At 44.8% G+C, this 26,240-nt stretch overlaps 3 protein-coding genes across 3 annotated transcripts; all 3 read left to right on the top strand.

The window, feature by feature from the left end:
• The first annotated feature begins 5,399 nt into the window (after positions 1–5,399).
• Positions 5,400–12,704, top strand: nfe2l3 (nfe2 like bZIP transcription factor 3). Its single transcript, XM_086137266.1, has 5 exons — positions 5,400–6,240; positions 9,020–9,106; positions 9,767–9,880; positions 9,979–10,423; positions 10,633–12,704. The coding sequence occupies exons 1-5, from the start codon at positions 5,764–5,766 to the stop codon at positions 11,397–11,399; spliced, it is 1,890 nt and encodes a 629-aa protein (XP_085993392.1). The 5' UTR covers positions 5,400–5,763; the 3' UTR covers positions 11,400–12,704.
• Positions 12,705–13,675: 971 nt separating this feature from the next.
• On the top strand, positions 13,676–16,233 carry cbx3a (chromobox homolog 3a (HP1 gamma homolog, Drosophila)). The gene is made up of 5 exons (XM_086137240.1): positions 13,676–13,780; positions 14,373–14,535; positions 14,749–14,905; positions 15,359–15,453; positions 15,680–16,233. Exons 2-5 carry the CDS (start codon positions 14,381–14,383, stop codon positions 15,804–15,806), a joined length of 534 nt encoding a protein of 177 aa, XP_085993366.1. The 5' UTR covers positions 13,676–13,780; positions 14,373–14,380; the 3' UTR covers positions 15,807–16,233.
• Positions 16,234–16,382: 149 nt separating this feature from the next.
• Positions 16,383–21,078, top strand: snx10a (sorting nexin 10a). Its single transcript, XM_086137239.1, has 7 exons — positions 16,383–17,946; positions 19,564–19,605; positions 19,690–19,776; positions 19,847–19,947; positions 20,031–20,129; positions 20,208–20,405; positions 20,480–21,078. Exons 2-7 carry the CDS (start codon positions 19,573–19,575, stop codon positions 20,691–20,693), a joined length of 732 nt encoding a protein of 243 aa, XP_085993365.1. The 5' UTR covers positions 16,383–17,946; positions 19,564–19,572; the 3' UTR covers positions 20,694–21,078.
• Positions 21,079–26,240: the final 5,162 nt, after the last annotated feature.

Raw genomic sequence — 26,240 nt, 5'->3', positions numbered from 1 at the left:
AACGCAACAAGCCAAGTAAAGCACAAGTAACTCAAATTCACGACTTCAGTAAGTTTATACCTTCCATCACCGCCGTATTATTATCGAATGTAAATCTTGACATCAGTCTATCTTTGCCAGGAATCCCCTCAAGCATCTTGTATTTCGCAGCTCGGCTACAGCCAATAACTCTCCATTACAACTCCCAGAAGTGTCAAAACGTTTTTTTGATGATTTTCTTTCTGCTGCATTTGTCGGATTTATGACGGTCAGCAATTTTTTTAATTGTTTTTATTATTATTATTTTTAAATTGTTACCAAGCAGAAAGCAACTCGGCGTGCTATCATATGCACACAATCACGTCATGTATTGAACTGGTGGAGAATGTTAACGGTGCAGGAGGCAGTTCCCCACCAGATGGTGTCATTTCTCATTCGGCATTTGATATTTAATACAGAGGAGCGATTCAAATGGGACAATAATGTGTCTAAACAAATTCATTCATTCTTACCTCGTTGTCCATTCAAACATAGTGAGTGTGGCTGGCATACTCCAATTGTTTAATTGGCCTCTCTGTAGTTTTGAGTGAGCCCTATGAACTCTGCCTACCAACAACTGGCAAAGTGGATGACATGACCGGGGTGGGGGGTCGAACTGCTACGCCTGCTAAATAGTTACAATTTTATTTCAGCTGTGAAGTTTTATAACCAATCAGATTATTTTTGCCGTCATAACTATTTGTTAGCCAGACACCGGTGTAATTAAAGAAGCAGATATTTGTAAATGCTGAAAGAATAGAACATGCTGTCAACCAGGTTAAGCAACCACTGTTTTTTTTTTGTTTTGTTTTTTTTAATGACTCAGCGCTCGGCCTCACAGTGGCTCAACTGTATTTCTGTCATGGTCCCGAGACCTAGCTGTGTCAATAGGAGACACATTATCTCTAATGGCATGAGGGAGACGAGGGGGAGAGAGGCCGAGAGACACCGACGGTGTAGGCGAACGCTATCTCTATCGATTAACTAAAGAGGACCTTCACTCCACCCTCTCATGTCCAGACATCCAGGGTAATAAGGACCACTCTTCTTCACTTGCTACTCATCTTCTCCCCCTCGCCCGAGGTAGAAAGCCTTTTAATCAGCTCCCAGAGGGATGCATGGATATGATATGGGGGAATAAGGAGGGACAGGGCGAGGAAGTCCATTAGTAGCGGTCACAATAGCCACAGTTTGGACTGAAAAAGGTTTCCTCAAACAGCAGCGACATGCCTCCGCCTGATTAATACGCACGATGGCCACATGCAACCTACCGCACTTATTTTGGGCCTCTCCCTTCCTCATTGAAGCACCATTTTCAAAGAGACATTCATAAAAGCCCATCAGTATTTATGTGTGCACAGTCGTAACGTTCCAAATCACCAGCACGCATTGGTGCGTAGCTGTTTTTCTTCAGTAACGGCCATTTTCTTCTGTTTATGAAGGGCCTTTCTGTTTTCTTTTCCGAGAAGGGATGGCTGCCAGTCTCGGCAAGCCAGACCGACTTTATCAAGGCGGCCATCTCAGACTCTGACATCAAATCAAGTCCTGCCTCTTGAGCTCAAAGAAAAGGGGGGAGGATGGGGTGTGAAGGATCTTGTCAGCGCCTCTTTCACTTCGGCCTCGCCGTGGCCTCTTGTTTCTTCTGAAATGTGTGGAGGGTACATGGAGGAATACGAAAAAAATGTACAGAAGTTAAAAATGCAAAATTTTATAGTTTTCAGTTATGCTTGGAGAAATTAAACAGCATCATTATGGAGCATCGTGAAGAAATCCACATCCAAGTCAAATGTCCTGCTGCAAAGCACGGTGATGCACTAACCGCTGAACAGTGGCGACATCTAGTGGTTGGGTCTTAATCTACAAAATTACAGCGACGATAAATTCTCTTTACTAAACGGTGGATAAATTATGGGAAAGTATGTGGTAATAAAACAGATGTGCTAGATCGGGGACTTATTAAATAATGCAGCCGCATTTCCTCCGAGACTTTGCCGCCGGGAAAAAAAATTGCTGAGTGTTATGATTATTAAAACACGGCACGATTGGAAAGGGAGATTTAGAAAAAGAAATTAATTTTGATTCGCAGACGACAAGCCAAATGTCAAACCACATACTTCCACTGTGCGGCGCCAGAGAATCTACCCGAATAAGGAGCGTGACCGAGCCCTTTCTGATTGGCTGATGCAATGTGTGGGAGTTGATGTGATGAACCAATACAGAGGGCGGGTGTCGATGCCCGCGGATGATTGGCTAAAGCTACCTGTCAATCAAACAGCGACTGGGTCTGCAGGGAGAGAGGCAGCCAGTCTGATGTTTTCCTCTCTGGAGGGCAGAGCTCCTCTCTGTGAAAAAACACGCTCACACACACTCACACATATATTCTCTTTCTCTCTCACGCGCACACACGTATAAAAAAACAAACAAAAAAACCCATGTATATTTACTTCGATATTTAACATATGGATTTTATTTTATTTCTCATTTGATACTGACTCCACAAAATTTTGAAAATACTCAACGGTGAATCAACCATTTAAAAATAATTGTGATCAAATTGAATGGCCCTCTTATTTTTATTACCTTCATTTGCTTTTGTTGTTAAATGTGAGAAACAATTAACTAGTTCTAAAATATTGTAAATGTTTTAAAATTCTTAAACACGGGATGATACCAATCGCAATATTTTTTTCTTCGTGTTATTTGGAATTATGTCATTACATAAGAAAGTAGTTTTAATTAAAAACCATGGCTAAATGTTTGCAAAAAATATACATATATATAGGTTACCAGAACAAAAAATTCTAAAGTTACGAAGCATCTGGAAGAGTGAAGTAATCGTTTAATCTAATTTAAGCAGACTCCAATCAATGCCAGTACTGCCTGCTCAGACGTTTAGTGTGACTATTAAATCAAGTCGGCTACCAATCAATAGACTCGTCGTCAAATTGAATAGGTTTCATGCACTGTCTATTCAGCGTGGAAAACCGACTCATTCCAAAGACTGATAAATATGGATACATTTTAAAAAAAGTACAAACTTAAAACATATTACTGGCGTAATCAAAGATTGATTGATTTGAAATTAAACTTTAAATGTGCAAAAATAACTTGGAAATAAATAATTACTCAGCAACTATTCCCGTTATTAAAGGTTGGGAAATAGTGCCGATGAAACTCGTTTGCGGTTCCCTCAGTTTCCCCATGACTCCTTACATTATAATGCGCATGCGTGAAAATTATTCGACGTCACACGATATTCCACCAATCAACTCGGAGTTTAGAGCAACGTGTGGCCATGATTTAAGAGCCGCCTTCTCGCTGCAATAAATCTGTCAGAACTTCACAAAGATGATTTAACTGTATTTCACATCGTTATGAAAATGCTTGTGGATTAATTAGGTGACTGTTAAAATTGTGTCTGACCAACTGGAGTAGATCATTTTCCACGTGTTTTTTTCCCCTTTTTAAGCGGTTATTTGGAGGATTACGAGACGATGATTTTCGTGGGACGGTGATTTCGACGATTACTTTTTAGGGACAAATGCTTTTAAACTTTTTAAGGGACTGGTGACATGCATGAATAGGTTGCTACTTTTGTATCAGTCTGACATCTGTGTATGTTGACTTTTGCCATTATTGGTTAATGTGTTGGTGGTGGGTCAGTACACGCGGTTTATAAATAGGATTTCTGCAATCAAACATGTATTTAGTAATAAAGGACAAAGAAGCCAAAACTGCGAAAGTCTGTTATTACTATTTGATCAGACTTGAAAAGTATTGTCAAATCAGTGCTGCCACGTTTGAACAGCAGGTGTCGCAGTTGAGCTAGTTAAGAAATACACATTTTCTAGCCTGCAACAGAGGCAGAAAGTTGTAGCTGGAAGCCAGCTTGTCCAAAGATGATCAAACAATAAAGTGCATACATTTTACTTTGTTGTACTCGGTTCGTTAGTTAATATGTTTATGATGACATTTGGTCACAAATTAGAGTTTTATGATCGGCCAGTTTGCAATGCGATACAATACATCCTGATTTATATCGCGCTTTCACAACAACTGCAGCTGTAACAAAGCGCTTTACAAAACAGTTAACATAAAGTAAATCATAAACATAACACATAACATAAAATGCACAGTCGTGCAATCTTAACCACTTTTCCCCTCATATGCTTTGTTGTTTAAAGCAGTTCTAGATGAAAGAGGAGAGAATCAAAGTGTCCTTTCACAAGTGGATCAGAGATGCAATGGCAGAAGGCAGTTAAATTATCAAGCCACATACTAAAATGTGCTACAGTAGTGGTAAAACTACTCATAGGCAATGTTCAGAATCACTCCCTCCATCAGTGGTACTCAAGCCTTTTAACCAAATTCCACTGAAAAAAACATTGAGCTCTCCAAGTAGCATCAAAATGATTATGACATTAAAATACAGCAGCATGGTAGGTTTAAGGTTCCATTAAAGAAGAGACATAGGTTTTATTCCTGAAATGTACGTGACACATTCATCTAATAAATTGGTAATGGGTTTAATGAGTAGTTAGGGTTATTCATCCACTCAAGAGTTTGAAGGGCAGCACATGGGAATTGTGCAACTCACAACTTTGATGAAGCTTTTTACGTCTTTGCCGTTCTCCACTTATGTCTCCAATGTAAGATAAGATATTCTTGCACAATGTTGTGCAAGAAGTGTATTTTAGAGAGCCCCTGCCAATTTGGCAGGGTTTCAGAGAACCCCTGCCGGTACTCGAGCTTCCTCCCATCTTCCAAAAACATTAATTTTAGGTTTTGACTAATTGTCCATAGGTGTGACTGTGTGACTGGATGTTGTCACACCTGTACCAAAATGTGGATGTAGAATGCAGACGGATTAGTGAATTTGTAGAGGAAAAAATATTAGTTACATAAGTTGTTTTGATGGCGCCTGTAAATAAGTTTACCGAGTTCTTGCTGTAATTCTAACGTTTACCAGTAGGCTAAACATAGAACAAAAGCAGGTCAGTAGTGCGATCTGTCCCAGACACATGATTCCAGTTAGTGAAACCAAACTATACCGTTGCCGAACCTGTCAGAGAAATGGGAGTAGCCCGCGAGACTTTGGAAATGAACCGTTAACTAAATGAGATATTTAGAGATATAGAATATTCGTCATTACAATAAACAGGTGCACTTTTCTGAGGCGGCATAAATGTTTTTTTTGTTATTTTAAAAAAAAATCGAAATATTTGTAGTTTTCTGTTGCGGGGGAGGGAGAATTAGTTGTTAAGGAGGAAATGTCATTGGGTAAACCTATGACAGAAGGCCATATTATCCAATCAGCTCTTGCTATAGTCAAGTCTATGACCCAATCTCCTTAGTTATGCAAATTTTGTCTAAGTTTTTTTTCTGTGGAGCACTCTTTGGTTATCCGCATTGAGCTTAATCGACAGCGCATTTTATGTAACATTAATGACGTCTTTGGGCTTTGAACATTAAAACGACAAGCGGTCTACTACAAGGGATTGAAAGGAAGCGTGTTTCGCTATGTTTGTTCCAAGAGGATTACGGTAATTGGTCATAAAGCTGATAGCTTAGTACCTAGCATAGCGTTTGCTAACCAACGAGTTCGCCGGTACAGGCGGACCTCTTTGTCTGACAGGGGAAGGCGTGCTCATTGTTCAGGCTTTTCCCTTTGTCCAATCGGGGGAAAAAGAGGAACTGTTGAAGCCAGCATTACATATTTATTCGCAGCGCCAACGTATTTAGAAAATGCAAGTCGCGAAAAAATACTTCACAGAAGGCCTGATTCAGTTGACCATCCTGCTCAGTTTGATTGGAGTTCGCGTGGACATCGACAGCTACTTGAGCGGCTACTACTCGCCTCTGATTGAGATTAACTTGGGTCCCAGCTCAGCCTACACCCAGACGCCCTTCCATAACTTAAGAGACACTCTCGGGGGATACACCGTGCACCCCAAATGCCCCGAGTTGGACTACTTTTTTGCAAGTCGCCGGCTTCTAGAGGAGGTTCGGACTCTGGGCTCTCCGCGGTTCCCCACGCAGCTGAACGCATGGCTGGTGCACCAAGTGTCGCCCGTTGACAAGTCTGACGGTGGACAGCCTTCAACTAGCAGCAGCGCAGACACCGAGCCGGACCCAGAAAGCTACCAAGCCAGTGATGACAGGAACCAAGAGCTTCAGCGATCATCACCACCTGGGCCTTGTGTCAGCAGGGTTATAACAGAGGCAAGTATGTTGTGTGATGTTGCATAAAGCTCAGCAAAGTAAGGAAGTGATGAAGTAGATGAGATGAGAAGTAGAAATAAAGATACTTGTGTGAACTGAGTTAAAGCTGTTGTGTAAAAGCAGAAAATAGTCAACTAAAAGTACGGTCTGGGTACACAAGTAAAAAATATATACAGTATTATGCAGTGAATACCTATCTTATCGATTTACTATAAAGCAATACAATTATTACTTTTGACACTGACTAGTGCCATCTCTGAGCCAAAGAACTATGTTGAAGTGAGTTGAGTTTCCTTCATGGCAGAAGTTGTTGTTTTGCTCCCCATCTTGTGGCATCTACAGGCAAATATAACTTTCTGGAAAGCAATTACTTGTGAAATATCACAAAAATTTCCATCCAGGCCTTCTGATAGCAGGGTTTTATAAGAATTAAGTGTGAGTATTTAACTGTCGCATAAACCATGACAAAAAAATAAAAGTACTGTACTCACTCTCTGTACTGAAATAGAAGGACAGAGTAAAAGTAGAACACAGCATACTCAGAAATTTATTGCGTTAAAAATGACGCACAGTATGTTATGCTTTTCTGAACCGCGACTTATTTGCGGTTCTGTATCAGCAGAGTCACCTTTTTGTACCTCTTAGCTATAAAGCAATAAAAAGTATTACTTTTGCGCCAGCCAATGAACCTCTCCGGGGTGGGGGCGGGGGGAGGTGTCAATTGCGGATTTTCACAATTTGCAGAACACCATCTGATCCCCATGTTTATAACTTTGTACCATGAAAAACAACTCGGAGATCATGCCCGCAGTTGACGTTACCCCTCTCGACTTACAGTACATATTTCGAACATGTCAACATCCACAGCGATAACAAAAACAAACAAGCCCATTCTGACAAAGTAAGGAGTTGAAAGTACAGAATACTGTTTTCAGATGATGGGAGTAAAAATTAACCAAACGGGGAGCGTGTGTGGGGTGGGGAGGCGGAATTCAGAGAAAAATATTCAAGTACAGATACCTGAAACATCTTATTTTGTTGCACTTCCACCAATGAACCCCAGGCCACCTTGACATCCCAAACTACATTTAAATCGGGGATCGTTGCGGTTAAACAAGCAGGGCATGCTATTCTGAGCATGTGAAGTCAGCATAATGTTAAACAAGGACGTCCCTCCCTCAATCCACCAAGTGTGTTGAAATAGGGAACCCGGAACAATACAGTTGAATGTTCGTAGCGTGAGGCTTGTCTGAGAAGTGGATTATTTTGAAGAGCTGACGGCACCTAACTGGTCGAGCTAGCTAGTGATCTCATCTTTTCCACAAGTAAGCAAGTGCTTGCCATGCTCGATTGAACAAAAGCCCTGCAACAGCCCTACAAATATTTAGATTAAAAAAAAAAACATTTATGCAACAGCCCTGTCATATACTCTAAAATGCGTCAACAAATGTCAGTAGCAGTGGTTCGACCCACTCATGTGCCCTCATTTCATTTTTCCAAAAATCATCTCTCAATCCCTGTGACAGGAAGAACAATGAAATCCCCTTCCACAGGATTGCAAAACTGGCCTGACTTGAACCCCACTGAAAAATTTGTGGGCTATTGTCAAGAGGAAGCTGAGCAAACAGAAACTCCGAAATGCAGACGATCCCGATGGCCGGTGTCAACGCAACTTGGGCCACAATAACACCCGACCTGTCCTAAAGGCTGATCCCATTCATGCACCGCCGCCTTCATGCTGTCATGAATGCCAAAGAAGGCCCGACAAAGGTCACATTACTTCGATACGCTTTTCAGAAGGCAAAATGATTGAAAGGAATGGACTTTCCCTTTCCATTTCACTCCCAATTTGCTTGGAATATAACACGAGTGGGTTCATTGAAATCACCCGGCCGGTTCTAGCGAGCTTGCCGGCAATTCTCCATCAAATAAGCAAGTTCTTGTCAAGCGCAAGAATTAAATGAACACAACCCGCTAAATCTCGCCGCTGCTCTCCCAGATGTCATTTTGCGTCACATGCCGTGTCGGGAACATTTCCCGGGCTTTGATATGAATGGAAAACGCCTTGTGGGTTTGTTCCGTCTTGAGAGCACTTGATGCGTCCGCCAGTTGTGTAATCATATCTCTTTTCTCCAGACCCAAACGGCCAGCTGTGGCTCTTGAGAGGTGGAGAAAGTGGAGCGAAGACCTCCGCCCTGCCCATATATGAATATTGCCCCCTCCCCGCCCACACCTTTTGATATTTGAAAGCATTAAAAGTGCTCAGACATAGCTTGGAGAGCAGTCAAATCATATTTTCGCCCCTATAATTTACTGTACAGTCACATCAATTGCAACAAACGAGACCTTATCTCGTCAGAGCAGAAAATAATAGTCGGTGATAACAAGAATATTATGCGCTCTGCTGACTTGGATTGTTAAAACTGCTGCATAGTTGTCCGAAAACTTTTAATCATCACTTTCATGCACACAAGCACTTGCTTACAGAATTCAAATTTGTCCCAAAGGGCCCATGTGCAGTTTTTGGTTTTTTTTCCTTGTAAAAGTTAAGTTCGGTTTCAGTTCCATCTGGTGTTCGAACAGCTGCTCATGAAAACAAACGTCTCAGTCTCATCTTTCCTTTAATTTGCAAGAATAAAAAACAAAAAAAAAAAGACAACAAATTTTTCAACCAAAATGCCAAGCTTGTCTGACCCTTACAGCGCTTGTGTTTTGAATCATTTTAATCCCTTTTTCGAAAACTTCATTCCTCACCATCTGTCTGCGTGTTTCCTGCCAGGAGGACGAGGAGGATGATGTCATTAAAGAGGAGGAGGAATCTGCTCCTGTCACTCAGCTGGCACTCAGTTCCACTTTGGAACAAGAGGTATGGATGGGATGGCCCTTGTTGGTTCGGCCCCCAATTATTTGTCAACAAACGCTGTTGGACTTAGGAAAACCTTACGTTCCAGAATTGTTATTTTGACATGATCTCATCAAATTTCCCTTGCCGCCTCCGCGATTATGTTCAAGAAGAGTGACCGCTCCTTTTTTTATTTTCCTCAGTCCAATGAAAACTAAATTACCATGCAAATCATTGACTGATTAATGCCGCATGAACAGGTTATTTGTTGTCTTTTTGTCACAATCTTATTTCCTAATTATGGAGGTAATATCACAATACTCAAAGGCGTTGTTCTTCCTTGGCTGTGAAATCAACTTATAGTGTCGTTCAGTTGCAACTTTTTTTCCTTGTTGTCTTTGATCTGATCAAGCGGTGAACTGCGCCACAACGCACACCACACTTTTGTCAAATGATTGTTATCTATTCATTTGGCGTTGTAGCCGTAGAGTCAACGTGAACTTTATGGCTGACATTGCCTAGCAAAAATAAAAACAAAACAAAACAAAACAAAAAACCGGATTGGCTGAGACGTGATCCAAAAGACAAAACAAAAAGCACTCGCAGCAGCGACGGCGCAACTGTCGGAATCGAGCATGAAATCCTGCTCAGCATGTTTAACCTTGATTTGTGATCCGCCTGCAGTGTGTGCTTGATGGCATCGCTTCACTGTCTGAGTCACCGCGTGGCCCGCCGCCCACGACCGACTTTGACCAGCACTGGAGCCGTTTCCTCTCGATGCCCGTCGCTAACCTCGACGTAAGTTGTCATGTCACGGTCAGATCATGGTTTTTTTTTTTTTTTTTTGCAAATGACCTTGAGGTGTTAAAGGAAGTCAAATTGGGCTGCTTTTGTAGGACTTGGACTCTCTCGTTACCGAGCGCCTGTCAGACCTGGACATAGACAGCAGCAGCGACATCAACCTGGACGCCGCTTTGCTGGACGCCATGGTAACCAGCGGCGGAGCATTTGACGCCAGGCAGCAGAGGCCGTTATTCCGACAGGAATCCACCGGCTCCACCTGCTCAGACGCTTCGGCGGGAATGGCCCTGGGGCTGGCTGCGCTCCCGTTCGCCTCGGTGTGTAGCTTAAGTGACGGCACGTCGTTGCAAAGCGCGCCGGGCGACTGCTTGGATGAGGCCGTCTTTGACCAGATCAATCAATTGGGGTTGGAGGGCTTGGAAAACATGGACTCGCCGCTGATGGATTCTTTGGGAAGCATAAACCCAGACATCCTTGAGGATTTGGACTCCGACTCTGGTCTCTCCCTGGAGAGCAGCTCTGGAGGTGCGGTCTCCCCAGGTGGGTTCTTCTTTCATACCCATTGAGTGCATTCTCATTGCCTCATTTTAACCAATCGGTACTTTTCGATTGGGTTTGGCGCATGCGGCACTAGAGAAATTTTTACCAGCTATTGAATCGTTTTAGTTAGTGGCACCAAACTGAAGTGTCCCGTCTCGCCTGAGGTTTGTCCTTTGAGCTAATCAACAAAATCATCTCCGCTCGCTCAGGCTCATCCGAGATGTCATCGTCGTCCAGCTCATGCGAAGATGAATGCGGAGCGACAGGTTACAGCAGCGAGGTGGATTCCCTCCCCTTCAAGGGTGTTTTGGACCGTGCCACCGTGTGGCCCCGCGTGGATCTCAGTGAGCGCGTGTGGCACGACCACAGCTACTCATCTTCGGCCTTTTTGAACCTGCCGCCGGTCACTCTCCCCCACAAAGGCATCAAGGAGGAGCCTTCGAGCGAAGACGAGGGGCCCACTTTCGAGCAGCGGGAGCTGAGTCGCGACGAGCTACGCGCCCGCGCCATGTGCATCCCGTTTTCCGTCCTGGAGATCGTCAACATGCCCGTGGAGGAGTTCCTGGAGATCGTCGACGGGCACGGCTTCTCCCCCGAACAGGTGACGCTTCTCCGGGACATCCGGCGGCGGGGCAAGAACAAGCTGGCAGCGCAGAACTGCCGCAAGCGCAAACTGGATGCCATCACGGGGCTCCAGGAGGAGGTGGAGCGGCTCCACGCCCAGAGGGACCGGTTGCTGAGGGAGAAACAAATCACGGCCAAGACGATGGGGGCCGTGGGGCAGCAGATACAGCAGCTCACCAGAGACGTCCTGGCTCGCCTGACAGATGATTCGGGACGGCCCCTGAACCCGGACCGATTCACCCTGCAGTGCGGGGCCAACGGGAGGGTGGTCGTTCAGCCTGTGAGAAGGCCGGCTGTCTCCACATCGTCCAGCAATAAAACGGACAAGAGGAAGAAGGGGAAAAAGCAGTGACGCAGTATTTCTTTGTCCAACCTCAAGCGGAACTTTCTTGCCTTTCTCCGGCTGCGGGATCGCCTTACCAAGGTCTGCGCGCGCGCGTGTCAAACCACTGCTGTTGGGGAGTGTTATCAAGCTGCCAAAAAAGGAGAAACTCATCATAAGAGTTAGTTAAAAAAAAAAAAGAAGATAAAAATGACTCCTGGGGGGGTAAATGTAGCTTACACACTGGACATCCTAAGCTTCTTTCAGATGAACACGTTGAAAGGAAAGTTTGTGTGGGACTGTAAGTGATGCAAACCACTCGCTTTGTGTGCCTGCAAATATCAAAATGGATCACAAATGAATGCTGGCTAGTCTCAGCGACGGGCATGTTTACGTGTCAGCATGGCCGGCCAGCCAAGATTACGGGGACGTCTTGTTTGAATGCATCCTCTCAGTGTCGCGGCGACACCCAGCAGGTGTTTCAAGGCTGTATTTATTAAACCATTTTGAAGTGCGAGAAATGCTTTCACACGCATCAAAAGCTGACAAATGGCAGCATTTTTTTTGCAACCATATCGTGGAAAGAGAAATGGCAAATGACATATCTGATGTTTACAGAGTTCTTTCGGATTTTTGCAAGTGTGTGCTGTATTCGAGTTTGAAATAAGATGAGAGATTGTGTTGCTTATGTCTTGATGACATCAACGGTATACCAATGATTAAACTGACAAGGCCTTAAGTTGCATTGGATGGTTTGCGATGTGCATGATCCACAATTTGAAATCATCATTAATTGGTTTAAAGCACCATTTGTACTCATTTATTTGAGAGATTTGCCAGGATTATTTTCTACCTTTCCACCTGAGTTCATTTTAAAACTTGAGGGGGAAAAAAAAAACGCTGAAAAATATATTAAGTGCGCTTTAACTATCACTCCGGTCATTGGTAAAATGTCACTGTATGATCCTAAATTATCCCCTTGAAGATAGAATCACATTTTATGTTTGGGACTGTTTGAAAAGTATTTAGTGAAGGTTGCTGTGTTTTTTTTCTGAGGCATTCTGCAAAGTCTTCAAAAAGAAGATCCTCAATAGATTGGCATCCACAATTTAGTTGATTCTTTCTTTGGTTCTCACATTTTCCATTTTTATCTGGTTTAACCAAGTGTTTACTTTTTAACTTGACTTGGTATAAATGTTCTCCCCCTCTTCTCTCCATCATTGCTGGCCAGATGTCTTTGATTGCATGGTGTTGTTGGATGTGGTAGTCTGTTTTCTTCTTGGGGGGACTTCAAGATGGTTTCTAACATGATTCTGATTAAAAATATAAACAATGCATGTCTCTTTCTTGCATTTAAGAATGTTAACACTTTCCTACATTGTCAATGCTAAGTGTTTGATTCACACCAAATCAAAATGTGAACTGCTTAAGGGACCTTAGTGGTTCTGTCACAATACAGCTGTTGAATTTTTTTTTGTTTGTTTTAGGTGATCTAACAATACTGTAATAATACAGTTTTTAATGTTAACTATGCTTCAACCATTACCATACTCCAATAAATAGTATTACTATATCTTCATAAAAAAAATTGATACGCTTTTGGACTGTGGAACGATTCAAAGACTATTTGTTTTGAAAGTGGAACGATTCGATATCCTGTACTAGAGCTCAATTCGAGAGGGTATGAATGAATTCATGACGTCATCTCACATACATTGGACCTGTCACTTATGTAAATGTGCCATTTCCTTAATGGAGAGCTCCAATAAAAGTGCAATTCCATATTTATCTCCACTTATTTCAAAGTGAAACTATTCGGTTTTATCTGATGCGCTGGCATCTTTTAAAAAATATATATCTGGTTCAAAGCTGTTTTTGTTAGACCCCTACCTAAAAAAAATCAAGCATTCATATTCAGCACTATATACCATTTTGTCTACCTTTCTAACTTGCTTTGTGGTTCTTGGTGCAAGTTGATAAGTATTGAAAATCTATAAACAAATTCATGTCACAATCTTGTTCAGTGTGCCTCGTCTTCAACCCTTCAAATACCGTTAACCGTATTCCTTGGGCCACTATGTCATGAAATATACTGTACATGTACATTAGAGCTTACTAATAAAATACAAAACTGCTCTGGATGGATGGGTGAATATATAGTGGATAAAAATGAAGGGGAATTACAACATCAATATTAGTTCAAGTGGTATTAATCGAAATCCCTCATGGACCCACGTTTGTGGAGAAAAAAAACTACCAATTGGTTCCCGGAAGTGAAAACAACGGAGAGCAACGCGCCTTTTCCGTCCAGGCTTCCGTAGGAGGCCAGAAGCTAGCTTGCTCGGCGCCTGTGCGAGTTGGAATAAAGAAGCTGACCGCGTGTTCACCGTCCATCACCGAATTGTTTTTAGGTGAGTCGAAAACGTGCGTTTTCATGGAGGCAACGACGGCGCCGTAATTACTGCACCGCTCCTTTTTAAAACGCTCCTTTCTTTGAGCTAATTGATAGGCTCACTCTCCCTGTCTCGCGCGCGCGTGTGCATGTTCTAACCGTCCAAGTTATCCCTTGCGTGGACGTTTCCAGTCGTTGCTTAACGGAACTTGAGGATTAATTCAGCCGCTTCAAAAGTCAAACTGGGCGTCCGTGGAGCCTTTTAACATCTGCACCAAGTTATTGTCGGCTTTATTCCGTTTCCACGACAAATCATAGGTCGAGTGCGCCACCGCATCCCCCAACGATAAACGGTAATCTGCGCAAACTTGGGGTCTTTAACCACGATCCAACAGTTACCTGGAGAACATCGTTCTTGCAGAAACTTGTCGCGCAAAACGGTCGTGTTGTCCCGTAGCTTAGTGTGATACAGGCTTCCAGTATCTCAGGGTTCTGTAGGTTAAGCTGGTCTAGACCCAACAAATTACTCTGGTGCGCCAGCTTGATTTTAAGTGTGTGAATACTTTTTATGAACACTTGAAATCTTACTGTTTATTATCTCTTTTTAATAGAGGACAGCATGGGCAAGAAGCAGAATACCAAGAGTAGGAGGGATTCTCAGGGGGGGCAGGGCACACAAGAGGAACCTGAGGAATTTGTGGTGGAAAAAGTTCTGGACCAGCGTATTGTGAATGGGAAGGTGGAGTTCTTCCTCAAGTGGAAAGGATTTACAGAGTGAGTTGCCTCGGGACAGACCCCCGATTCCCCCCTCCATGCTGTGTTCAAAGGGCTTCCCTGTTATGGGGTCTGTCCATTTAATTCTGTCGTTGCATGAGGACCCTGCATGTTTGCATCCAATCCGGTGTGAAGTAGTCTTTTGGGGTACGGGTCTGATCTTGCTTTTTATTTTATTGTGAAAAAAAAAACCCTTCAATTTTGCTCATCCAGAGCTGACAACACCTGGGAACCAGAGGAGAACTTGGATTGTCCGGAGCTCATCAACGCTTTTCTCGAAGCCCAGAAGAACATAAAGGAGAAGTCGGCTTCTCTGAAGAGAAAGGCGCCTGCGGACGAAACTGAGATGGATGCGAAGAAAAAAGATGCCGTAAGTAGTTACGAATTCACGCTTTTGCGATTGTTTCGCCGCACGACACGAAACGAGCGACACTTTGCTACAATGTAATCATTTACTGTCGCACACCCGCTCATTCGTTTAGAAATCACCAAGTACAAATTAGCTTTCATTTTTTTTCCCCCACAATGGTGTCATGTGACACATTAGCTTATTACAAGGTCTCAGGTGTGTTTGGGGAGCAGGTGTGTGTTGTGCTTTCACTCCCCAACGACTACTCGGTAATTGCATCTCCCCGAAGACGCCTCGTTTTGGGTGCCACTCCATAGCGGGAATTGCTATGATTCATAAGGCGCTTCGGTCTGCTCTGTGACATCGTAGCAACAGCCGCGGCATGAAGTCAACAAACAAGAAGCACAAATATCTTTGAAAGCTTGCCCCCCCCCACGTACATACGCAATATGCTAATACTATCCCCATTTACAGCCCGAGAAGCCCAGAGGCTTTGCGAGGAAACTCGATCCAGAAAGAATCATCGGTGCGACAGACAGCAGCGGGGAGTTGATGTTCTTGATGAAATGGTAAGACCTTTATTAATTACCCACCCAAAAGACATGGAACAAGTTAACCGGCTTGTTAAGAGTAGCAATTCCTCGTCACGCGTTTCTGCAAGAATAAAATAAAGGGATGGGTAAGGTTGCCATGTTGCGCTGACCGGTCCGGGCAAAGAAATGCTACTAGTGATTTAAAAAAAATAAAAATAATAATAATAATTCTTGAGGTAGTTCCATTCATTTTTCACTGCAGGAAAGACTCGGACGAAGCCGACCTCGTCCCGGCCCGCGAGGCCAACACCAAGTGCCCTCAAGTGGTCATCGCCTTCTACGAGGAGAGGCTAACATGGCACTCGTGTCCAGAGGATGAAGCTCAGTAGTCGTTGCCTCCGGGCCGCCTTGCACCTCCTTAAACCACCCGCGCCCCCTTTTTTCCTCAGGACTGACTCTCCTTCGTTGGCCCGGCCTTCTAGTTTTAGCTGTTGTAGGATTTTTTTTTTGGGGGGGGGGGTTGTTTAGTCCATCATCAAAACGGACCGTCGGAGATGGCAATTGTTCCGCACGATCGATATGTTCGCAAAAGTGTTCCATTTTAAAGATACGTGGTTGGCGGCAGTTGCCGCTTCATCCCAGAGTTGCTTTTGGTTACGCGTAACGTATGGCTGCCGTTTGCTTTCGCCATCTCGCCGCAAGTTTTGTCTGTCGTCATTTTCCTTCTGTTGTTTTGTCACCATAGTGTTGTTGTTGTTTTTTTGTTTTTGTTTTTTGTAAATATTGCTTTGACTCCAATAAAGTTTTTTGACCAAATTTCCACTTGAAATCAAAATTCTGTCACAATTGGCCACCCTGTTTCAATATTGATCATATTCTAAAGATTCAAGTCTCTAAAATGATACTTCTTACTACAAATTTGCCACTAATCATTCTTTGAGCCAACATTAAACATTAAGGACAAGGGTGGGGGAATATCTTGCTTCTCCCGCTCTGTTTCCAGAGTTGGTCATGGTCCTGTTTCAAATTCCTCTGTGCCCAACTTTTAAGGTCCACTAATTATGGTTAGTTCCCCCCACACACACACACCATCTTCTGTTTGTCGTTAAGTTTAGATCATCAAGTTGACAAACCGGTATTTAAAATAAGTTTGAGAAGCACTACCTCAGATCGTTTGGAAGCTCAAATTGCGTTTGTTGCGTATTTCAAAAAAATGTTTTTCAAAAGAAATTCATACGATGTGGCGACAAGATATGTATGGTAATTTAATGAGATAAGTTCATGTAGAGGTTTGGACAAATCTAAAGGCAGCTCTGTCATCTCTTCCATGCACATTTCTTGGGGACATGAAGCTGTACGCAAATGCAGATATACCGAACCGTGATTGTCACTTATTGAATCGTTCAGTTTTATGCTGCAATAATCAAGGTTGACTTCTAGTGACTTTTTTTTGCAGCAGCATGAAGCTTCACTCTTTGGAATATATGTGGTTTATTCAAATGCACGAAAGGATCCCAATACTGCACATACGTCAGTACTATCATGCAGTTTATTAAACATTTTGGAAATTGCACCACCGCAATTTAACCAACGACTGGAAAAGCCACGACTCCACCCACCACAAAGACCCTAGCTAGGACTGTCTGCACATTTTAAAAGCTGGTGTTCGTGAATTACTTGACTTTACTGCTGAGCTTCCACCCAGTGTTAGTGTCCTTAACATTTTTTTTATTCATGTGGGATGTGTGTGAATATGCAAACGTCAATGACATAGTGATTAAAGTCATATTGCTTATTTAAGGGTCTTCAGGGATTTTAAAGGCAGTGGGGTGAACTTTGATGACTTCATTCATTTGAATATATAATTAGGAACCAAATATAGTGCGTTATAACTGATTTATTTATTTTGGGTGGGATATTATTGATTTCTTTTAATGGCTCTTTACTGCATTTGAAGGAACGTTTTCCCATCACTATCGAGAGGTACAAAATATTTAACTTAATTTGAGGCTCAGGGTGATGTTTCACAACCTGAAGTGCACGCATTTTCACCCTTTTTCCCCCCACGGGTATACTTTAATCTAGAACGTAAGGTTTGCTACCTCTGGTTATGTAAACTTGAGTCAATCTCACCATTATAGTAATACTGTTTATTCACATTAATTTGCTCCAACTTAAATGTGTTTACTCGCATTGTTTATGTGCATGTTTGTGAGGCCACGGTCCCCGCCCCCCTGGGCTGACCAGGTGATAATCATTTAACTATTAACTAATCCCCTAGCCGTGTGCGGCATGAATAACAGGTGAGCCTTTTTTTTTGTTTTTACTAATATCAACACTATCGTAGTCATACTACTTTTTTTAAAGCTCGTATCCAGCGTTGCTCATCTTTTTTTCTTTTTGTTTTTATATCTTGTGCCAGGAGAAGGCGCGAGCGAGGAAGTTGGCGAGGTTGCCATGAGTGTTTGATTTAGTTCACCAGAGGCTGAACACGCACAGCGGAGCTCTGTCAAGGACAACAAGAGAAAGGTAAGGCACACAATGGAAACACTTGAGTAAATCTATCAACCTTGTATGTGTCGGTTTGTAAAAATGTCCATATTCAAACCAGATTTAATTCGACTTTTCTTTCTTTAGACGGCAAGTGTTCCCAGTATTTTCTCAGGAGTAAAAAAAAAAAAAAGACAAATTTCACATTCAGTGTATTCGTATTTGAAATGTTATTCAAAAAAAGATACAAACTAACAATGCAATTGTATACAATTACTTGATAAGAAAAGTATCCTTCAACACGATGTAGACTAGGTACTGAAACATGGTTGTAGCCCACCACAGTTTAATTGGCCAATGAAGCAAATCACGTACGTCGACATGTTTCTTGATAAAAGTCTGTGCCAAAATTGCAAGTTGTCTTCACTTTTAAATAACCGGGACGTTGCTGGCATTTTTTATTTTTTTTGTTCCTCAACTAATTTTTAAAATAAGTTGAACCAGCTGCTTTTATTGACTGCCGTTCTCCAAGCTAGTTAACCATCATTGTTGGGTATAAGTAACACTATCATGAGGTGATGACATTTATCTCTGGCTTCCCACTTATAACGGCCCTCTGAGGGAAACCATAAGTACAATGTGGTTTGTTTGTCGATTGTGTCAAGTTGGAAGGTAAACGTTGAAGTATTGGGGAAATAATCATGACTCCGAAAGAGGCACAACAATTGTTTTGTCCGGCCTAGGAGCTCACGTGACCGTGAGCAGAGTGCAATTTGGTCCACTGTGAGAGCCTTTGGCCACAGCTTTATCTGCACTCATTGATTGACCTTGTCCCGGCTCAAGTCCCGAATGATTTTGCTCATTAGTGTTGGGAAAACAACAAAAACCGTCACTTGGAAATATATGCTAACGTGTCACGTTTTGACGTGAATTAATGCGTACAGTAAAAACAAACAAAAAAAAAACAATCTTGAAGGGAATGAATTTTTCCTCGGAACTGTTGCACTATAATAGATGCATTTATTCTGCTGGTTGGCCTGCATTAGTGCTGATTGCGTGCAAAAGAGGCTTTATTGTTTCTAATCCTGTTTTGGTGTTGTGTGCTAAAATCCACCTCCTGTTGCCCTTTTATTCGCTTTTCTGCTTATATCAGCTGAAAGGTGCAGCACTTCCTGAGTCTTTAAGTTGTGCAAGTACCTTAGCTGTACAATACACCTGTCACACTTGGAATTGTTTAATGCAAACGAACTGCGTGACAGAGGCTGAAGTCAGATTGGAAAACATACGTATCTGTAAACATATCTTTTAATTCCAAAAGCGCACGCTCACGGAAGGATGATTGAGATTCTCCGCAGCTCCGTCATCACGGCCATCTTGATGTTGTTGACATCTTCAACACGGGTTAGAGTGGGGTGGGGGCGGGTGGGGGGGATCTACAGGTAAGCACGTTGCTTCAACCAGGTGATGTCATTCTTGACCAGGAACTGTCAGATGCTCTTTCACGCAACAACTGTTAGAATTGGGTTTTGATTTAGGCTAGTGCTTGTGCTATATATATTTTTTAAGGCCCGCAAAGAAGGTGATTATGACGCTCGATGGATGGTTGGGAAAAGCATTGTTGATGCAGCTTACCCCACTGTGTTGTTGCCTTTGTAGGTTTCTACCATGGACAGTATGTTTGACCACCTCGCCAAAACTGTAAGCGCCCAAAGTGTTAACGTGCTATTATTCAATGATTCTCGTCACATCCCCTCCAAGCCTTTGTCCCCCCCCCCCCTCCAGGAGTTTATCAGCGTCTTTGTTGGAAACCCGAGGCTCCACAAACACGGCCCCTGGCGCGCGCACGTCGACTACGAAATCTGCCTTCACGTGAGTTGCGTCGCGTCCTCACTCAGCAGCCCCGTTGTCGGGTTTTCCTCATGTCATTGGTCTCTCGCAGACAAACAGCATGTGTTTTCGCAAGAAGGCCTCGACGGTCAGGCGACGTTACAGAGAATTTGTTTGGCTGCGACGTTCCCTGGAGCAAAACGCTCTGATCATGTACGTCCTCGCGTCGCCGATTCGATTGAAATGCGCCTCGTGCGGGAATAATGAAGTGCGCGTGTTTCCCGTCGTCCTCCCAGAGAAATCCCCAAGTTGCCCCCGTGGAATCCTTTCTTCAGCTTGAGGAACGTCGAGCAGGTCCGACAAAGGATGAAGGGCCTGCAGGAGTTTTTAGCAACGTGAGTTTCTCTAAGCCGAATGAAGCCCCTCCCCCCCCTCCGGGCGACACGTTGACGGCATCCGATTTCTTTCTCTAGCGTTCTCCACACGCCGCTGCTGTTGTCGGACAGTCGACTCCATCTGTTCCTCCAGTCTGACCTAAGCGTCAAAAAGATCCAGAGGTGCGCTCTGGGCAAGACCAGGTACACGGTGGCGGAGGCCATCCAGAGGTTCGACAGCGTCTGCGTGACCCCGTCGGAGGACGACAAGGCCTCGTGCGATTCGGACTGTGAGAGGTAATGACTTTTATCGCCCGTCGGGGAAAAAAAACAAGGCCGCTGCCGCGTTGACCCGATGCGTCTCCCGGCAGCACCTCCTCGTCGGGCTTGGGTCGAAGCGTGGACAGCACCATCCACGGGAGCTCCCTCCACTTGTTCGAACCTTCCGACAGAGATGCGGAATTGTGCGGTTGTCCGCAAAACGACTCGGTGAACGCCGAGCGAGGTTCAACGGCGATGGACGAGAGAGTGAATTCTTTCGTTAACCACCAAAAATTGTTCCCTTCCACCCCTGTTTCTATTTAAAAAATAAAAAATAATAATCCTTAGTGTTTGTTTAATGCCGATAATTTCATTGTGTGTACTAAAAGAATATTTTGTTTTAAAAAGAAAATGACAGTAAATCTACATTTCAGAATTCTTAATTGTATCCGATGTTTATCGTTTTAGCTCCGAGGGCGAGGTTGGTCGGGCGTGTTTTGGAAACGGCGGAGGTTTTAGAGAAAAGTTTGACGATCCTTTTTTTTTTTTTTTTTATGGTCTGTTTAAAGGATGAATAAACTGTTTTTTGAAGAAAACGTGTTCCAGTACTGTGCTGATTGTTTGTCAAAGTCTGACAATGAGCTGTGCACGATGCAGCCCAGTAGAGGGAGTAGAGACATCATAAGACGCGTCGGGAAGGTAAGCGCCAGCAGTCGTCCCGTGCCCCCCCCCCCTCCGCGTTCTGATATCAATTCAATATCTTTGTGAAAATGTTAGGATTGACTTCCTAAGTGACTATATTGATCCTTTTTTTTTTTTTTTTGCAGTTCGCGGTGGTCGTGTTTGACCGTACTGTCAACAAAATCATGTAAGTAACTCCGCGCTGACCTTTTTGCACAACAGATCTTGAAGTTGTACTTCCAGGGGCATTGATCGACTTTTTTTTTTTTCTCTCACTCAACATGATGTCGCAATATTCATCAGCTTATACTCTTCTATGCTTCAGCAGGTTCAGGTGCACCCCATCAACCGCCGATGCTGCTCGTTTGGCTCCAGCGTGGCCCCCCGCCCCCCAAAGAAAAATGTCCACCATGTGACTACTTTCCAGGTAAGACTAGACGGCAAATTAATGACTCTGACACACGCACTTGTGAGGAATCGCGCGACAGCCTGAAAGTGTGTGTGTGTGAATAAATGAGGGGGCCAGAGGTAGTGGACAGCTCTGTAAATTGAAAGCTGATGACATAAGCGAAGGCTCATTAAAGGAGACAGCAGTCACCCCACCCCCCCATCCCGTCCCACCTCGAGCTTCCCATCAACAGCTGGACTGACGCGAGCCAGCCCCGACAGTAAACCCGGCGCCCCCCGTTGCACATCTCTCTCTGGATGTGCACAAGTCATAATGAAGCTGTCAGTGACTTCACGCGGGAGCCCCGAGATGCGTCGATGCGACAACCACGCTGGCGCCGAGCCCGAAAATACGTTTAGCGCTCGGCTATGATGGGATGGCGGCGCACGGCGAAATGTCGATTTGCTTTCCTGTTCGTTTGCTCCCTTTTTACGGTTAGGCGCCATCTCAACGTCGGGCTCAACCGTATCAACGTTATCGCCATGGAAAACAAACGCGGTCGGAAACGTAGCTGTCTTGGTGTCGGTGTTCTTCTGCGTCAGACAAGGGGGTTGGGGGGGGGGGGGTTCTAACATTTCGATATTAAGCATTCGGCGTACATATCTCTTTCAGCTCTGTAATTTATAACTCAATTTCCAGCGTGCACTGGAGCGCATCATAGCTCAAAACACCCAACAAAGGCCCAGCCCAAATTGTATTTCAAAGCAATTAGGGTGGCCGCTGAGTTGTGAAGGCAGCGCCGATGCGCGGGCTTCCGCGCCTGTGCCGTGCTTTTTAAATTGTTCATTTTCTGTCACGTTAGTCACCTTCAGCGCCTCCCGACAAACCTACCTTGACAAAGAAACTTAGACTTGATTTTAAATGTAGCTTAGTTGCTAAGGCCCAATATCGTTGTTTTTTTTCTGCTTGTGTTTGACAGAATAAGATTAATCAGATAATTCATTAAAAATACGTGGTGGGGTTTTTTTTGCCGGGGGGGGGTGTTCCTGAGTGCTTAGAACAAATGAATGACTGGAAAACGTTTGGACTGCTTTTTCTTTTGACCTTTAGGATTTAACTTTAGAGAGGAAAAATCTGCAAAAATGTAGTTTTTTTTTTTTTTTTAATTTTACTGTGTGTGTGTGTGTATTGTTTGAATGTCATTCTTTGTCATATATTGTAACGTGTAAATGTATTTTACCCCTTTCATGCACCCGATGACACGATCAACTGTCCACTGCAGTAACCGCTGTCCCTGAAAGGGTTAAAAAAAAAAAATCTGCCAATCGTTGCTGATGTTAAAATAGCCAATATAGGCCGATTAAATCTGCACGCCCCTTGTATGTTGTCCTTTGTACCGTCTAGCGGACGAGCGCTTGAGTGAGCGGCCCGTCACGACCACTTCGGCGACGTTATTTCCGGTAAATTGTTGGACCAGTTGTGTGAAATTACAGCCGCTCGTCTCCCCTGCGGCACACCTGCCGATCTTCTCTCAAAAACCCCCTCGGCATTCTCTTGACTGCCTTCTCCTGCCGTACACGTTCCATCTGTCCGCGTTTTGATATTATCAATGGCGCTTGCTTCCCCTTTTTCTTCACCTTTGATCGTGCGAACGTGCGCGACTGGGCTTGTCAATGTGCCCTTTGATTGATTGGTGAATATGCAATCCGGGGTTTGACCCCCCCCCCCCCCCTTGCCCACAATCAGCCGGCATGGGCTCCAGCGCACGTGTGAGCCGAATGAAGACGAGCACTATTAACCCTTTCACCCCCCCCCCCCCCCCCCCCCCCGTAACCCGATAACACGATAAGCTGTCGCTGGAAGGGTTCAAAATAAAACGGAACTTCAAATTTGCCCCCAAAAGCAGCTTGACCCCAAAACGCAGTCATTCAGTTCCTTTCATTGTTTTCTATCGGAAAATTGATTCCGAATCCAAACAAACCAAAGGGCGATTAGTGGCCCGGAACAGATTGCGTTAGATTGTGTTCGTTCTGAGTCTTGGTTATGACACGCCGGCAACGGCTTGCGCTCTCCGACCCTTTCAAAAGTCAACAATGGCAAAATCCATCGAGGCAATTCGGCGCCACAACTCCCGCTTCCGCACTCTCCATCGCTCTCAACTTGCAGCCCCCCCCCCCCCACCCACCCTCCCTCCCCATGTCAAGTCTCGGCTTCCGTCCCTGACCGGCTTTGTTAATAAGCTGCCCACTCGTCGCGGTTCTGCTTTCTGCCGACTCGCCACGCCTGAGCCGCTTGGCTCTCCACCTTGCATCCAGCTCCGCTTCCTCTCGTCGTCGCTCCCTTTTCAACAGGGGGGGGGTCAAAGGTGGCATCGCGCATTGTATTTGGGATTATAACCTCTAAAGTGCTATTGCGTGGCGTATCATTAAAAGTCAATGCTCGCTCGCCCTCACCCTCGCCGTCGCGCTCCCTAAACACAGACTCATTTTGCAGCAAGCCTGCACATCGCCAGCCATTTAATGACTAAAATACGACCCGCGTTCAGATAAATGTCACGGGGCCATCTATCTGTGAGTGTTAAAACCTCGCCTAATGGAAATGACATATTAGCGGCCCAAATGACTGCAATAAAAGCCGCCGCCGTAGTTCGCAGCGGCGGCCGCGGCGCTGCCGTCGTCGCCACCGTCGTCGCCGCCGCTATCGGTTCGACAGAAGGCGGCGAGGAACAATGCGTGTGAGGTCATGCCGGCCTGAAGTCTTCTAATTGAATGGGATAAAAGTAACAAGGAGATATTTCAAAAGACACTCGAGGCGACACGCGACCTTTGACCTCGCCCGTGAGAAGCCGGCCATAAGTTAGGAGTCGGGTCGATTTGCGGTGCGTGTCAATACAGCGGGGGGCCGCCCGCGCGATCGATTTTTAGAGCCGCTGCCTCCATCTCTCCGAGGGAGCCGCTTGCCGATTCCCCCCCCCCCCCCCCGCCCTCCACCTCCCGTCCATCTCCTTATTAATTACCCTCCTCTAGCCATGCGTGTCTTTCTCTCGGAGTGAACGGAGCCCGTTTTGTAATTGCTTCTCTGCGTAGCGGTTCCGAGCGTCATGGCGGCGCTGGATGGAAAGCGCATTTGCATTCCAGATGAGCAGAGATGAAGAGCGCGAGCCGGCGCTGCCCTCCTGCCCCGTACTGAGCAGCTTCACTTACTCTTTTTCTCCACACGTCCCTCCTCCCGACCCCCCCCACACTTCATGCCTCCCTACTTCTTATCTACCCCCCCCCCCCTCCTTTTCACAGCATGGCTCCCCTTGCCTTGTCTTCTGACAGAGTTCCAAGGTCGACGGGGAGCTTGCTCATCAGAGCGGAGTTTATTGCGCTTAATGCAGGTGGGGATGAGCCAATCTGCGTGTGCGGATGCGTTGGCGTGCAAGCATATCCAGAGGCCCGCTAATGTGAACATAAATACTCACCCACTTACGCACACGCACACCCAAGGGTGCGGGGCGGACGGGGAGGGGCTACTCGCCGTCCATTTCCCAGCCTGATCTGCTTTTCTTTTGCATTTTTGTGATCGATAGCATTCAAGCGGCAAATCACCCCGAAGCATCGCCGCTGTTTGGTTGACACGATCCACTCCCCCCGCCCCCCCCCCCCCCCCGTCCACTTAATTAGCGTTACTTACGATGAGTATGTGTGTGTGTGTTCCTACCGCACCAGGCGTGATCGAATAGAAATGACAAAGTGCGTGCGGGGGCGCTTGAAGGAGTGCTGAGCCGGAGGTTGGTTCGCGCAAGTGATGGCCTCTTCGCTTCCCCCCCCCCCCCCTCTAAATTCCCTCTTCCCCATCGCCATCTACCTAAACAACAGCGGGCTCGCAATCCATAACGGGCCACCCTAAAGCTCTTTTTATTGGTTTAGAGCAATACACCAGATCATAAATTGATCATTGTACGCATTTTGTTTGATAATCCGAGTGAAGAGAAGTTAGCATTTTCCCTGACGGGCAAGATTTATACATCATGAACACACTGAAGCTGCTTTGATATACTTCCTTGCGGTACTTGTAACAGATTTTTGTTTAGGGGGGGCATTTATTCATGTAACAGACAGGGATGTAGAACGGCACCACATCAAAGTCACTTCACCCTTTCAGGGACAGCGGCCACTTTATGTTATCAGGAGGCGGGGGGCGGCATTAAAGGGGTAAACGCTAATGCCATCCCCTGAAGAGTTTTTTATTTTTTATTTTAATAAGGTCATTCTATGTGACTCGCCTCACGTTTCCAAAAGTCGGCACCGGGACTCATCGGCACTCCAATGGACTGTTTATTTAATTGTCGTTCCCTGGATAAGAAATGTCTTCGACAAAAGCGCATTTAAAGCATTTGCGTCATTGTTTAATTTACGCCATCGCCTTAAATTGGATGATGTAGCACTTTAAAGCCATAATTAGGCGCCTTCGTAAGTCGTGAATCCTCTTGTTTTCTTTCCGAACGCCGCCGGCGATGATGCATTGTTGTGATTAGCATAACCGGAACGGTTGCAGGGTGCGCGTGTGGGTGCTTGATGTGGAATGTGTGTGCCGTTGACTTGGACAGGACCCGCTTTGCAAAAAAAAAAAAAGAGATTCATAATTTCAATGGGATGTTGCTGGTGACATAAAACTGAACCAAAAAAAAAAAACGAACAATTTTGCTCATACTGTAAATAATCCCAGCTGACCACGTCGTCAATTGTCACTTCGTGCCAACGACGAGTACACACGAGGTGAGCCGAGTCGTTGCCGTGCAATTTCTGTCAAATGAC

Source organism: Hippocampus guttulatus, chromosome 18, assembly GCF_054856545.1.
Source record: "Hippocampus guttulatus isolate MCC_2025c chromosome 18, RoL_Hgut_1.0, whole genome shotgun sequence".
Taxonomy (NCBI): domain Eukaryota; kingdom Metazoa; phylum Chordata; class Actinopteri; order Syngnathiformes; family Syngnathidae; genus Hippocampus; species Hippocampus guttulatus.
Note: the sequence above shows the minus strand (reverse complement) of the source record. Positions and strands in the feature narration are given on the sequence as shown.